Here is a 16,652-nt window from a genome sequence, read left to right on the forward strand (position 1 = left end):
TACATTTAATCTCATCTGACCAGGGCACCTTCTTCTATATGTTTGGGGAGTCACCCACATGCCTTTTGGTGAACACCAAACTTGTTTGCTTATTTTTTTCTTTAAGCAATGGCTTTTTTCTGGCCACTCTCCCGTAAAAGCCCAGCTCTGTGGAGTGTATGGCTTAAAGTGGTCTTATGGACAGATACTCCAATCTCCGCTGTGGAGCTTTGCAGCTCCTTCAGGGTTGTCTTTGGTCTCTTTGTTGCCTCTCTGATTAATGTCCTCTTTGCCTGGTCTGTGACTTTTGGTGGGTGGCCCTCTATTGGCAGGTTTGTTGTGGTGCATTATGCTTTCCATTTTTTAATAATGGACTTCATGGTGCTCCGTGGGATGTTCAAAGTCTCAGATATTTTTTATAAACCAACCATTAACTGTACTTATCCACAACTTTGTCCCTGACCTGTTTGGAGAGCTCATTGGTCTTCATAGTTCAACTTGCTTGATGGTGCCCCTTGCTTAGTGGTGTATATATACTGAGATCATGTGTTTGATCATGTGACACTTGATCATGCACACAGGTGGACTTTATTTAACTAATTATGTGACTTCTGAAGGTAAGTGGTTGCACCAGATCTTATTTAGGTGCTTCATAGCAAAGGGGGTGAATACATATGCACCACCACTTTTCTGTTTTCTTATTTTACAATTTTTTTAAACTTATTTTTTTTTTTCCACTTCACCAATTTGGACTATTTTGTGTATGTCCGTTAAAATGGGGCGGCAGCGTAGCCTAGTGGTTAGAGCGTTGGACTAGGAACCGGAAGGTTGCGAGTTCAAACCCCCGAGCTGACAAGGTACAAATCTGTCGTTCTGCCCCTGAACAGGCAGTTAACCCACTGTTCCCAGGCCGTCATTGAAAATAAGAATGTGTTCTTAACTGACTTGCCTGGTCAGTGTAAAAAAAAAATATAAAAAAAAAATGAGGTCCAAATAAAATTCCATTTAAATTACAGACTGTAATGCAAAATACAAAAAAGGAAAAACACCAAGGGGTTGAATACTTTCGCAAGGCCCTGTATCTTAATGTTGGGATATGTACAACATAATGTTCTGAATTTGATAATATTTTTGCACGTTACACAAACACATTTTTTTATTTGTAGATTACAAACTTAACATGATGAACAGGAATGACATTTACTGTAATGGGTTGCCAAAAATAACTACATGAAAGACACGCTCCTAATAGGCCACACCTCCTTAAAATAACCTATACATTACATTTAAAAAAAAGACTCAGCTGCTGGTTCAACCCAACCAATGTAAAAAATTATGCAACTGGTGATTAAATTAACTCATGTTTGCATAATCCCTTGCGTTATTCACACAACCCAACTGGGTCAAAATAACCCAGTGTGTGTTATTTACACTATTTAACCAGTACTGGGTTAACAAAAACTGAAATTGGGTTGTTTCTAGCCCATCATTTTTTTGAGTGTGCTGTTTTATGGAATATGGAGCAGTGCTTCCAGAGCAGTAGGGGGCAGCAGTACTACCCTGCAGGCCTCTCAAGTGCTTTATTTTACTCTTACCTCTATTGCATGCTGTATTCAATTAGAGCACACACATGCAAGTATGGACACACATGCAGGCACAAATTTCCACACACGCACATACATGAACAGACTTGTCATACTTGAGTAAAAGTATAGATACCTTAATAGAAAGTTACTCAAGTGAAAGTCAGCCAGTAAAATACTACTTGAGTTTAAATTATACATAAGTATCAAAAGTAAATACAATTGCTAAAATATACTCAAGTATCAAATGTGAAAGTATAAATCATCGAAATGGATTTGTCACATGCACCGATTAAAACAGGTGCAGAACTTTCTGTGAAATGTTTACTTACAAAGCCAGATCTAACACACACACACACACCTGATTCTGTCATGTTCTGACCTTAGTTCTTTTGTTATGTCTTTGTTTTAGTATGGTCAGGGCGTGAGATGGGTGGGTTGTTTATGTTCTTTTTTCTATAATTTGGGATTTCTGTGTTTGGCCTGGTATCGTTCTCAATCAGAGGCAGCTGTCAATCGTTGTCCCTGATTCAGAACCATACTTAGGTAGCCTGGTTTCACTTTTGAGTTGTGGGTGATTATTTTCCGTGTTAGTGTTTGTGCCACACGGGACTGTTTTGTTTGTTTCGGTATTTCACGGTGTTGTTTAGTGTTCGTGTAAATAAAGTATCATTATGGACACTTACCACGCTGCGCATTGGTTCGATCTCTCCTACTCCTCCTCAGAGGAAGAAGACGAGGGTTACAGATTCAGTATGTATGGACAGGTAAGCCTTTACTCAAACACAGATGCAAGTAATGACATGCATTATGCACATATAGTAAGCTGAATATATCTAAACACATGGTCAACCTGCTATTCAATTCACTTCAGTTAATAGTTAACAGTTAATATATACACACATACACCAGTGGAGGTTGGTTGGGTGAGCTATAGGAGGATGGGCTCCATTACATTTATTCCATTCCAACCATTACAATGAGCTGGTCCTCCTATAGCTCCTCCCACCAGCCACCATTGACATAAACACACGGCTCCACACACGGTTACGCACTCACACACACCGGCACACACACACCATATGTAACCCCTGTTGATTGTAATGCATGCTTGAAGAAGCACTACTCTCTCCCATCGTTCCATTTTTCCCTGACCCTCTCTCTCCACCTCAGTCTCTCTTTCCATCTCCCTTTCCCAATCCATCTCTCCCTCACCTTCTACTTCCATCTCTCCCTCTTCCTCCTTCTTCCCCTCTCAGCCGGCAGTCAGCAGAGGATTTCACTGCAAATGGATGTGGTCCCCTTTACAACGTCCCTAGCTGACTGGTGCAAGAGCTGTGATAAATCAGATCAATCACAAGGAGATATGGTAGAGGAGACTCAGTAAATCCCCAAGGATCATAAATCTACAACACCCTCCAAACACTTCCCTCTGTCCACAACTCCTACCCTGACTCCCCCTTCACCTCTCTACCTCCCTGTCCATCTTTCGCTCGCTCTCTCCTTCATCCACACACACACACATTCTGAATCCTTTTCTACCTACTTACCTACCTCTTTTACCCTCTACTTTTTTCCCCCTTCGTCTTTCTGTCTTTTCTCTTCCTCTCTGTATCTCACCTGTTCACTCATTTCTCCTTCGCTTTCTTATGCCCTCTCTCTTTCTCCTTCAGACACATGGTATATCCTCAAATGTTTTGCCTTCTGACCATGACATTGCAAGCCTATTGTTAGTTTAAATAATTCAACAGTCAACCACGCAGCATGGCCAACACGCTCACTGTTAAGATTGCCATCACTCCACTGTCGTTAGCCTCAGTTTCCACCTCACTTCTGCGTCACCCACCTGTACACCTGCCGGATTCACAACCTGCTCATGCTGTCCCATGGTCGAACACGACAATCTCTAAGTTTTGCGGACTTCTCCTCCCACTGCATTTTAAAGTATACCCAAGCCATTAACTATATGTCATTTGTTTTCTGAGCCGCCATAAGCCTCAAGCAACATAACAGGTTGCACACAATCCACTCTGTCTTCTGTATTTCTGTCTCTACGTTACAGGTAGGTTCTGTAGTCCTCCTGAAGAGGCTCACTGTTGTCAGCACTTACCAAGAATCCCCATTGTGACGCTAACTACCAACACATTCATCCCCATAATCATCATACTGCATTTCTCCATAAGTGGTATAGGCACCCTGTGTACTCATATACAGAGTGTGCAATGGAAAGGTTTTTAACAGTCTCAATCATGGCTGTGACATTATTCAAAAGTGTAATGGTAGGCAGTTTCTACCACCTGGGTTATGTAGGTGGACAACTTTTAGAAATGGAGTCTAACAGGGAGGTAGAGCCTGAAATATTCCAATTAAAGCACAAATGCGTTTTGCCACAGTGTGCCATAATGAACATCACCATGGTTTTACTGTGAATCTGCAGCTTTATACTGGCGACCGTAGTACTTGCTGTGGACAGCAGGAGGGGGGAGTGTACGTGCCCCCTCTTCCCTCTCTTTCTTATCCCTCTGTCTGTCCCTCCCTCCCATGTCTCTCTCCTCCTATCCCTGGTGAGAGGGGTTCCCCCAGTAACTTCACTTAGTTCCCAGAGGGAGAACACATGTTGGAGAAGAAAGCGAGAACAAGAGAGAGAAGGACATAGATGAAGAGAGGGGGGAAAAACAGAAGAACATAGACCTCTCTGAGACATCTGTGGTATTACTCTACCAGTGTGTTTAGGAGTGTGTGATTTTTACATTTTAACTGACCTTGTGTGTGTCTGTATGTGACTTTCCCTGGTCATGGATATCCCACTGGCCACCCCACTCCTCCTCGCCCTCCTTCTCTGCTCCCTCTCCTTCGTTCACGGGGCCATGGACTCCTGCTACGATGACGACGAGGGTGTCCCTAGCCGTTGCATGCCCAAGTTCGAGAACGCAGCCTTTAACCGCACGATCATTGCTTCCAATGTGTGCGGTTCACCGCCAGAGGATTACTGCATGCAGACGAGCTCGACGCGCTCCTGCCACCACTGTAGTGTGTCGGACATGGGCCTCAGCCACAACGCCAGCCTGCTGACGGACTTCCACACGGACGAGGAACCCACCTGGTGGCAGAGCCAGTCCATGTTCTACAGAGTCCAGCACCCTAACTCTGTTAATCTCACCCTGCGCCTCGGTAAGAACAACTAACTCTCTCGCTCTGCACCTTGGTAAGACCCACATTCACTCTCTCACCACTCCTCTGTTAACCTCACCCGGCACCTTGGTAAGAAGAGCAACATTCAGTTTCATAAGGCTATTTTCACAATTAGTTGGGTTTGAGTCCTGCTCCAGCTGTGACTATGCAACCTCACCCTGAAACAGATCTGGACAGAATTGTTTTTGGTATTGTGTAGTTTCATTGAAAATACCAACTTTTCAAATACTCAAAGTAGTTGAATATAGAGAAACAGCTAAAGGCAAAAATCTGGCAACTATTACCTTTGATATTCAAATATAGGTCTCAGAAAAGCAAATAATATTTGAATATATGCAAATTATTGGAAACATTTATTTGATGCCTGTAATATATTTGATAAAGAACCAAAAACATAACCGTGCATTTAATTAGTCTAAATATATTATCATTTGCATATGGTGTGGAGGGCTTTCATATATTAATATCAATTTCGCCTAGAATGAAATACTTAATGATTGAAGACATTTTTTTTTAACATGCTAAACATTGATAGATGTTAATCTAAATAATGGAAAGTAATACATATATAAATCAAACAGATGTTGTTCACATTTTTTTCCCCCATCATGCATTACTCTTTACGTCATTGTCATGCCCTATGGTACTTTAATGGTCATGTTAGATCTTGATTAATCATTTAAGAAGGCGATTGCATTTGATGAACATCAGGCTATCAAAATGGACTTTTTGTCAAAAATATAATTATTCATGATATTTAACAGTGAGTGTTAAGTCAACACTGAATGTGTGGAGTCTGTGGATACATTTAGACACTGGAAAAGTGTTAAATGAACCCACTGCTTAGTGTAAAGCCTTCACATATTTCCCATAGTGCCTTTCGAGTAAATGTGACCGATCGGCTCGATTCAGTCTTATGTAGCAAAATTTGAAAGTGTTTTTTACATTGGACAAAAGTAGAAACTCGGAGCTAGAAATTGGTATATCATGCACTACAGTTGAGGAACAATGGGAAAGTAATTCTGCTTTGAAGGTTGATAAACTTCTAACTTCACTTTTGAGAAAAATGGCCTTGAATGTTTTGGTACACCTATAGGAGAGCTCTTTGTCTACACCCATTCAGCATCGTTCACACCCTGTAAAGCCTTAGCCCCACCCAGCTCTTTAAGGATTCACATGTGAGGCCATGTACTAAACAACCAAGGTTTTCAAAACTGAAGGCTGGTTTATATTATGGGTGTATTCATAAAATTAATCTGGAGTGTACTCGGCGCATTCGAAACTCAGAGCAATGTCACTGTCCACTCGTAAATATAGAGCGTTTCGATCTGAGTTTTCAGAGCGCACACTGGACACTTGACTGTGAATGGTTGTCAGAGCGTTCTGATCATAACAGCAGTCAAGCACCCAAGCTAACTGGCTAACATTGGCTAGCTACTTCCAGGTACAATTTTGTTTATTTATTTTATTTAACCAGTTAAGCTAGTTGAGAACAAGTTCTTATTTACAACTGCGACCTGGCCAAGATAAAGCAAAGCAGTGCGACACAAACAACAGAGTTACACATGGAATAAACAAGCGTACAGTCAATAACACAATAGGGGAAAAAATGAGAGAACAACTCACTGACCATTTTCCTCACCCTAGCAGAGCTGGTTAGGCTGTTTTTATGTTAACCAGAACATTAGTGACTGCTGCTGGCAACAATTTATTTACACTTTTTTTTTGCCAACGTTTACTGACACCGGTAATATTCAACAGGTGTTGAGCTTCCAAAAATTTGTAATTTATTCTGCGCACTGGCACACTGAGATGAGTGCTTAGAAATCGGAGTAGGTAGCCAGAGCGAGTTTACCAGACCCCTCTTGACTGTTGTCGCAGTGACATCATGAACATTCTATTGATATGGTTACTTGCATAGTGGAATATTTTGTTTAGACATGTAGCTAGCTAGCTAAACATTGAACAATAATCCCAATGTTACTACCCTGCATTAATCTACAGGTGGCTAACCAACCAGGTTCAATGTTAGCTAGATAACATTAGACTATAACTAGCAATGCAAATGGATCTGAGATACGAATAATATAACTACACAGGTCTCATACAAGGAATGTTAGCAAGCGAGCCAGCCAGCTAACGTCAGCTAGCTAGATAACAGTACACTTTAACGTGAAATGAAAACAACTTTCTGACAATTAGAAATGTGCAACATCTGAAAATGTAGCTAGCTAGACTATCTTACCCGTATACATGGATGGACGCTTCTCCCTCTCTGTGACGGATGCCATGGTTGCCCTTTGTTTGAAGATGTAATACAGAGATGGGTGTTTTATACAACAGCATTCTGTGTGTTCTCTTTTTGACTCAGTCTGGATATTTGCAATCAAACATCAGAATTTTTTTCCATCTCCTTAGCTATCATATTGTAATTCCACTTATTCAAAACTTGGTCCTTCAGAAGGTGGAGAGCAACACTTATGCAGTTCTACTAAATGCTATCTTTCATAAAAGCGTGCTACATGGCAGACCAATCCGAACTCATCCCTCGGCATGCCCAGCCCACTCATTATCTCAACAAATCGTGGCTAGGATGCTGTTTTTTTATGTGGCCATTTCTGCCCAAAAAGTTTACATTCAAATGGCTCTCCTCTGAAGTAGTGATGCGCGACATACGCCTAGTTTCCTGAAATGAGTCACAAATGTTTAAGTTTTCAGAAAATGACTGTATTTGCCAACGACAGAGACATGATTGTTGCATTCATCCATTTTCAGTTCTGTCGACTTCACCAAATTAAATCCTAAGTGAATATGTTAAGCCAGGGGAAGGGGGTGTTCTACTAAGCTATATGGAAGATCATACCAAGGATCATTTAGGTATTTGATTTTGAATTTTAAGACCCCTTAAAGTGTCAAATATATATAACATTTTTGGCAGATACATTTTTGTCCTTACAGCTGTTAGCTCATACAAATGCACTGAATAACAGATAAAAATAAAAAAAATCTAAAGGAAGTTTGTTCTGAAGTGTCTGTTCTGTGTCTGAGATATATAGGTAGTCTAGTGGTTAGAGCAGTGGGCCAGTAACTTAGAGGTTGCTAGATCGAATCCCAGAGGTGACAAGGTTCAGGGGGAGAACGACAGATTTTTACAAGGCCACTGTTTCTAAGCGGTCATTGTAAATAAGAATTTGTTCTTAACTGACTTGTCTAAAACGTATATAAGAAAGAACTTATATTATTTGTACACGTATTAAAACCCCTTAATTTTGGCACTTGACTATCTCATTTTACAGTACTGTATATTTTCATACATTTATTTTAACTGATACCAGGGACCATCAGATGAGGATTCTGGGAATCCTAGAGCAAAACGGAGAACTTTCAGTAGAGTGGTAATACGTTTGTAGGCCAAGCAAATGTTCGGATGCTACAGAACTTTTTGTGAGAAGACTGATTTTCGGGATATCTCATGGGCTGACAAACACCACTCTAGCTCTGCCGCCTTTCACTGCAGATGTGGAAGTGCGATATCAGTGGATGAGGTGGATTGAGACGCAGCCTATCCCAAAATACGTCTTTAGTTTAAACAGACAGATTTTTATGGGGATTTTTGTATTATGTTAATAAGATGTATGCTAGGTCGAGTAAATTGTAGGCTAAGGGTTAACAATTCACAGAGAACTTCACTATGAGTCAAATCACCAACTGTAAAACATAATCCTATGAAGTGCGAATTACCCTAGGGGAAAAAAATCTAAATCAGAACATTTGTCCCTCCATAATCTCAGCATTTTGTATTCTTCCACTAATGACATACACACACACACTTATTTTCCTCCGATAATGACTCAAAGCTTCTCTTCAGAAAACCTCCATCCCGCCCATCAACTGTCACCCTCAGACATGGCTTAAAGTTACATTGTTGGAGTAATTGCAAGCATACAGCCGTGAGGCTCAGGCTCTGTCTGGGAACCTTTTAATTAAGTGGTCCAGGGAGGAATCCACCATGAGAACACACAGATGCATCCAATAGAACACATCCTAGAACACAAAATAGAGAACACTATATTCATATTTAATTAAAGGCCTAGTGCAGTCAAAACATGATTTTCTGTGTTTTATATACAGTTCCGGTACAAAGTTTGGACACACCTGCCCATGCAAGGGTTTTTCTTTATTCCTACTGTTTTCTACAGTAACAATAGTGAAGACATCAAAACTATGAAATAACACATGGAATCATGTAGTAAACAAAACTATTAAACAAATCAAAAGATGTATTTTAGATTCTTCAAAGTAGCCACCCTTTGCCTTGATGACAGATTTGCACACTCTTGGCATTCTCTCAACCAACTTCACCTGGAATGCTTTTCCAACAGTCTTGAAGGAGTTCCCACTTATGCTGAGCACTTGTTGGCTGCTTTTCCTTCACTCTGTAGTCCAACTCATCCCCAACCATCTCAATTATGTTGAGGTCGGGTGATCGTGGAGGCCAGGTCATCTGATGCAGCACTCCATCACTCTCCTTCTTGGTCAAGTAGCCCTTACACAGCCTGGATGTGTGTTGGTTCATTGTCCTTTTGAAAAACAAATGATAGTCCCACTAAGCACAAACCAAATGAGATGGTGTTTTATTGCAGAATGCTGTGGTAGCCATGCTGGTTAAGGTTGCCTTGAATTCTAAATAAATCACTGACAACGTCACCAGCAAAGCATCCCCACACAATCACACCTCCTCCATGCTTCATGGTGGGAACCACACATGGAGAGATCATCCGTTCACCTACTCTGCGTCTCACAAAGACATTGCGGCTGGATACAAAAATCTCAAATTTGGACTCATCAGACCAAAGGACAGATTTCCACCGGTCTAATGTCCATTTAGAAGTACCTTCTTATTATTGCTGTCCTTCAGTAGTGGTTTCTTTGCAGCAATTCAATCAAGAAGGCCTGATTCACATTCTGTTACTTGAATTCTGTGAAGCATTTATTTGGGCTGCAATTTCTGAGGCTGCTAACTCTAATTAATTTATCCTCTAAAGCAGAAGTTGCTCTGGGTCTTCCTTTCCTGTGGCGGTCCTCATGAGAGACAGTTTCATCATATTGCTTGATGATTTTTGTGACTGCACTTGAAGTTCTTGAAATGTTCCGGATTGACTTACCTTCATGTCTTAGAGTAATGATGGACAGTTGCTTATTTGAGCTGTTCTTGCCAGAATAGGGACTTGGTCTTTTACCAAATAGGGCTGTCTTCTGTATACCAATCCTACCTTGTCACAACACAACTGTTTAGCTCAAACACATAAAGAAGAAAATAAATGCCACAAAATGCCTTTTAACAAGGCACACCTGTTAATTGAAATACACTCGAGGTGACTACCTCATGAAGCTGGTTGAGAGAATGCCAAGAGTATGCAAAGCTGTCATCAATGCAAAATGGTGGCTACTTTGAATAACCTCATATAACATCTATTTTGATTTGTTTAACACTTTTGTGTTTACTACATGATTCCATATGTATTATTTCATAATGTTTATGTCTTCAATATTATTCTACAATGTAGAAAATAGTACAAATAAAGAAAAACCCTGAAATGAGTAGGTGTCCAAACTTTTGACTGCTACTGAATATTTCCACACTATGAGATTTCAATAATTCTGTGACATTGTGAAAAAGATGAAAATGCCCTTTCAGCAAAAGACCGCCTGAAATTTCTGGCTGTTTGGTGGGATGGAGTTTTTGCATCACCAGGTAGTAAATTAGTATGTAGAAAAATAAGAGTTCGAAACCTCTCTGCCGAAAACATCAAATGTATTTATATAGCCCTTCTTACATCAGCTGATATCTCAAAGTGCTGTACAGAACCCCAGCCTAAAACCCCAAACAGCAAGCAATGCAGGTGTAGCAGCACAGTGGCTAGGGAAAACTCCCTTGAAAGGCCAAAACCAAGGAAGAAACCTAGAGAGGAACCAGGCTATGAGGGGTGGCCAGTCCTCTTCTGGCTGTGCCGGGTGGAGATTATAACAGAACATGGCCAAGATGTTCAAATGTTCATAAATGACAAGCATGGTCAAATAATAATAATCAGAGTAGTTGTCGAGGGTGCAGCAAGTCAGCACCTCAGGAGTAAATGTCAGTTGGCTTTTCATAGCCGATTTGGAGTATCTCTACCAAATCAAATTTTATTTGTCGCATACACATGGTTAGCAGATGTTAATGCGAGTGTAGCAAAATGCTTGTGCTTCTAGTTCCGACAATGTAGTAATAACCAAGTCATCTTAACTAACAATTCCAAAACTACTACCTTATACACACAAGTGTAAAGGGATAAAGAATATGTACATAAAGATATATGAATGAGTGATGGTACAGAGCAGCATAGGCAAGATGCAGTAGATGGTATCAAGTACAGTATATACGTATACCCTACATTATTCATCTCATATGTATGTAAACATTATATTAAGTAGCATTGTTTAAAGTAGCTAGTGATATATTTTACATCTATTCCCATCAATTCCCATTATTAAAGTGTCTGGAGTTGAGTCAGTGTGTTGGCAGCAGCCACTCAATGTTAGTGGTGGCTGTTTAACAGACTGATGGTCTTGAGATAGAAGCTGTTTTTCAGTCTCTCGGTCCTTGCTTTGATGCACCTGTACTGACCTCGCCTTCTGGATGATAGCGGGGTGAACAGGCAGTGGCTCGGGTGGTTGTTGTCCTTGATGATCTTTATGGCCTTCCTGTGACATTGGGTGGTGTAGGTGTCCTGGAGGGCAGGTAGTTTGCCCCCGGTGATGCATTGTGCAGACCTCACTACCCTCTGGAGAGCCTTACGGTTGTGGGCGGAGCAGTTGCCGTACCAGGCGGTGATACAGCCCGTCAGGATGCTCTCGATTGTGCATCTGTAGAAGTTTGTGTGCTTTTGGTGACAGGCTGAATTTCTTCAGCCTCCTGAGGTTGAAGGCGCTGCTGCGCCTTCTTCACGATGCTGTCTGTGTGGGTGGACCAATTCAGTTTGTCTGTGATGTGTACACCGAGGAACATAAAACTTACTACCGTCTCCACTACTGTCCCGTCGATGTGGATAGGGGGGTGTTCCCTCTGCTGTTTCCTGAAGTCCACTCCTGCTGTCTCAAGAGTTGAAAACAGCAGGTCTGGGACAGGTAGCATGTCCGGTGAACAGGTCAGGGTTCCATAGCCTCAGGCAGAACAGTTGAAACTGGAGCAGCAGCATGGCCAGGTGGAATAGGGACAGCAAGGAGTCGTCACGTCAGGTAGTCCTGAGGCATGGTCCTAGAGCTCAGTTCCTCCAATTGAGAGAAAGAAAGAGAATTAGAGAGAGCATACTTAAATTCACACAGGACACCGGATAAGACAGGAGAAGTACTCCAGATATAACAAACTGACCCTAGCCCCCCGACACAACTACTGCAGCATAAATAGTGGAGATTGAGACAGGAGGGGTCAGGAGACACTGTGGCCCCATTCGATGATACCCCCGGACAGGGCCAAACAGGAAGGATATAACTCCACCCACTTTGCCAAAGCACAGCCCCCACACCACTAGAGGGATATCTTCAACCACCAACTTACCATCCTGAGACAAGGCCGAGAATAGCCCACAAAGATTTCCGCACGGCACAACCAAAGGGGGGGCGCCAACACAGACAGGAAGATCACGTCAGTGACTCAACCCACTCAAGTGACGCACCCCTCCTAGGGACGGCATGAAAGAGCACCAGTAAGCCAGTGACTCAGTCCCTGTAATAGGGTTAGAGGCAGAGAAGAGGCAGAGAATGATTCATTTAAAGTCTAATACTGCGGCTAAAGGAGTCGCCAATGAATAGGGTTTTCAATTTGTCAGAGCTAATGGTGGGAAGCTTCGGCGTCTCAGACCCCGTAATGGGAGGAGTAGAGATGAGAAGGCTCGGCCTCAGACTCCGACTCGCTGCTTAATGGGGAAAACTGGTTGAAAGTTTCTGTCGCTGAATGAGCAACACAGGTTGAGCATTCCTACAGCATTTGCCTCCAGCAGCCATGAGGAAGTTGTCCGGCTGCGGGGACTGTGCGAGGGAATTTTTCTGACACCACACTCCGAGGGCCCTCACCTCCTCCCTGTAGGCCGTCTTGTCGTTGTTGGTAATCAAGCCTACCACTGTAGTGTCGTCTGCAAACTTGATGATTGAGCTGGAGGCGTGCATGGCCACTCAGTCGTGGGTGAACAGGGAGTACAGGAGAGGGCTCAGAACACACCCTTGTGGGGCCCCAGTGTTGAGGATCAGCGGGGTGGAGATGTTGTTACCTACCCTCACCTGCTGGGGGCGGCCCGTCAGGATGTCCAGTACCCAGTTGCACATAGCAGGGTCGAGACCCAGGGGGTCTTGCGTTTAAATGTTTTACTCACATCGGCTGCAGTGAAGGAGAGTCCTCAGGTTTTGGTAGCGGGCCGTGTCAGTGGCACTGTATTGTCCTCAAAGCGAGCAAAGAAGTTGTTTAGTCTGTCTGGGAGCAAAACATCCTGGTCCGCGACGGGGCTGGTTTTCTTTTTGTAATCTGTGATTGACTGTAGACCCTGCCACATACCTCTTGTGTCTGAGCCGTTGAATTGCGTCTCTACTTTGTCTATATACTGACGCTTAGCTAGTTTGATTGCCTTGCGGAGGGAATAGCTACACTGTTTGCATGTCATTGATGCATGTCATTGATGTTAGCTCTACGTGTACATTTAAGGGCAGGCCGTGATGCTCTGTTTTGGTCCAACTGTAATATGCCTATGCCCCTCTTGATGGCACTTGACATATGACTGGATAGTAGTCCAGGTGAGACACAACTAGGGACTGTGAGATTTATTTTGTCAATAGTATGAACAGACCCCTACCCATTTTAGCTACCATTGTATCAATATGTTTTGACCATGACAGTTTACAATCCAGGGTACACCAAGCAGTTTAGTCTCCTCAACTTGCTCTATTTCCACATTATTAATCACAAGATTTAGTCAAGGTTTAGAGTGTAGTGAATGGTTTGTCTCAAATACAATGGCTTTCATGAAAGAACATCCTCTGTGTTCTGATAGATAGGTAACTCTCAAACCACGACATAGCAGTGTATGTAAAGTCACAGCCCATGTTTTTCCAGCAGCAGATTATGATTGATCATTTTAAAAGTTGCAGTAAAGTCTAACAAAACAGCACCCACAAGCTTCATATAATCTATTTCTTTCAGCCAATCATCAGTTACGTGTGTTAGTGTCGTATGTTGAGTGCCCTTCCCCATAAGCATGCTGAAAGTCAGTTGTTCATTTGTTTACTGTGAAATACAATGCTATCTGGTCAAACAAAATAGTTTACTACGGGTTAGAAGCAGGGTGATTGGTCGGTTGTTTGAGCCAGTAAAGGGGGCTTCGCTATTCTTGAGAAGCAGAATTACTTTTGCTTTCCTCCATGCCTGAGGGCACATACTTTCCTGTAGGCTTTTATTGAATAGCTGGCAAATAGGAGGGGCAATATACATAATCACATTAAGACATTATACATTTGTTATAATTTTGTTGTATTATAAATGTAGATATGTAGTAGCATAGTGGTGTAATACTTTTTTTTTCTTTCTTTTTTGTGATGTAATTGCCTTAATATTGTTTGGACCCCAGGAAGAGTAGCTGGTGCCTTGGCAAAATGGGGATCCTCAATAAACACAAAATGTATGTTTTTAAATAATAATGGGGTTTAACATAATGGGACAGAGATTATGTGTCCATCAATCATGTCAGAGTCCATTGCAACTGCTGAGGAAGCAAGTTACATGATCACCTCTACCTTTCTCCCTCAAGAGCTCTAAGGCTACGTCCCAAATGCACCCTATTCCTTCTGTAGTACACTACTTTTGACCAGGGCCCAATGTAGTGCACCATAGGAAAATACGGTGCAATTTGGGATGCAGACATCCAGTACATACACTTAAAGACTAGCTTTTACTCCCATCAGTCAAACAGGATAGATCAAGCCAGGGAATAATTTCTCCTGACACCTGAGTATTACTAACTTCCTATCCATTGTAGATGTAACACAAATTCCAATCTGAGAATGAAAAAAAATTAGTTTTACTTCAATAGAGAAACCGATGACAGGTCTTTGAAATGTCAGAGAGTATTACTGACTGTCTCTGGAGGGAGGAAGCGTTTAAATCATATGGTCTGGGAGCAGGAAAGTATGGATTTTTACTAGGAGGAAGGAGGAGAGCAGTGCTCTGTGACTTTGTTGGTCATAATCTCTGTTTAGTTCTTTCAGACAGAGACATAGGCTGGAGAATGTCTGGTAATATGTTATTCTAACGCAACAGCCCCTGGTCTTGTATCTGTTTGAATATGTGAGCCTTTGTCCAGGAAGACCATACTACATTACACTGTAAGGTCACGTTGTTCAATCGTTAGCCTCTGGGTACTCTCTGTCTCTCTTTCTATTATTCTGAGTTGTCTCTGCCTGGACTGGAGAGAGGTTTCTGTTTGTGTAAAAACATAAAATTGTTTTATTCAAGTCGACGTCCCCCAATCCTGTGTTTCTCACAGAACCAGGTTCAGTGTTTCTTCTTCCTCCATATTGATTACAACCCAACCGTGTCCCATCTGTGGTCCGCAAGGGGGGCATGCCTGGACTAGCCTTCCACATGCCTGTTTGTCTGTTTTCCTTTGGCCCTCCAAACAAAACAAGACCCCTCCGTCTCCGAAGGGTCGCCAGGACGATAAACAGAGAAACACACCAGTAGGATGCAGGGACACACAGTTCTGTCAGGTCAGACATGTGTCTGTGTAGAGGTAGGGGGAGGATGGGAGTGGGGTTGGCATAGCAGGGGGAGGGCGAGAGTAAACAAAACATGAAGAAGAAAAATAAGAAGAGTGCTTGGCTTTCTGGTGATACTTAATCGAGTCAGATTGTTGCACACACACACACGCACACACATAAGCAAACACAGCTCTCTCTCTGCGGCTGCTTCCCATTAACTGATGTTAAAATAAATAAACATTGTGTCTCAGATGTTAGAAGATAAAAGTCTGCCTTATTTGGCACAGTAATACTCACAGACTCTAATTAAACAATGCAGTACTAAGAGAACTACACTGTAACAAATTGCTGTAGATTTACAGCAAAACTTTCACAGTTAGCTACTGTTATTCTAGATTACAGTAATGACAATAGCAATGCATTATGGGGGCTCAATTGTCATTTTACAATACAAATTTGCAGTAAAGTACTGTATTACCTGTTTTGCTGAATATTTATAGCAGCATAGTGTGAATTATGGTGCACTGTGGGGCGTTAACATATTTTGAGGCGTGCCTTGTCATAGGCTATATTTATTGCACCCATTACTGAGAATGCTGTATCTAACAGAATACAGTATCATACTGTTGTTTTTTGCATTTTGTCATGTAAATCTGCAGTAATTTATTTGTTACTGTGCTGCCAGTAATTTACTCTAAGTACCACAGAATATGGTACAATACTGCAATTTGTAACTCTAAAAACCTTTTCCTGTCAATCTAAAGTTATTTACTGTGTACTGTTCTGCCAATAAATGACTGTAATTCAGTACCACCGCCACAGAATACTGCACCGTACTGTAATTGTGGAGTGCCAAAAGCCTTTTGTGGTTGCGTAGTGTTATTGCGGCTCATTAACTCATTTTGAGGTGTACCTTGTACGAGGTTATACTTGTTGCACCCATTAGTGAGAGTGTTTTCTAGGTAACAGAGCAGAGTTGCAGCAATTCTCAAATCTGAATTGGTTCAGATTTTAGCCATGTTCTTTTGATGTGTTCTGCATTGTAGTCACTGCCAGTTTAAAAGCTTTTGTTAGGGCCTCTACAAGTGTAAGTGATATAAAACAAATATTCATTGG

At 41.9% G+C, this 16,652-nt stretch overlaps 1 protein-coding gene across 1 annotated transcript in view; it reads left to right on the plus strand.

The window, feature by feature from the left end:
• Positions 1–4,179: 4,179 nt before the first annotated feature.
• The window catches only part of lamc3 (laminin, gamma 3), a 221,498-nt gene continuing 209,025 nt past the window's right edge, over positions 4,180–16,652 (plus strand). The window contains exon 1 of the mRNA XM_020465728.2: positions 4,180–4,733. Within this exon, the coding sequence (XP_020321317.1) occupies positions 4,358–4,733 (376 nt within the window). The 5' untranslated portion in view covers positions 4,180–4,357. The remainder of the gene's footprint in view (positions 4,734–16,652) is intronic.

The sequence above is a fragment of the Oncorhynchus kisutch genome, linkage group LG29 (assembly GCF_002021735.2).
Source record: "Oncorhynchus kisutch isolate 150728-3 linkage group LG29, Okis_V2, whole genome shotgun sequence".
Lineage (NCBI taxonomy): Eukaryota > Metazoa > Chordata > Actinopteri > Salmoniformes > Salmonidae > Oncorhynchus > Oncorhynchus kisutch.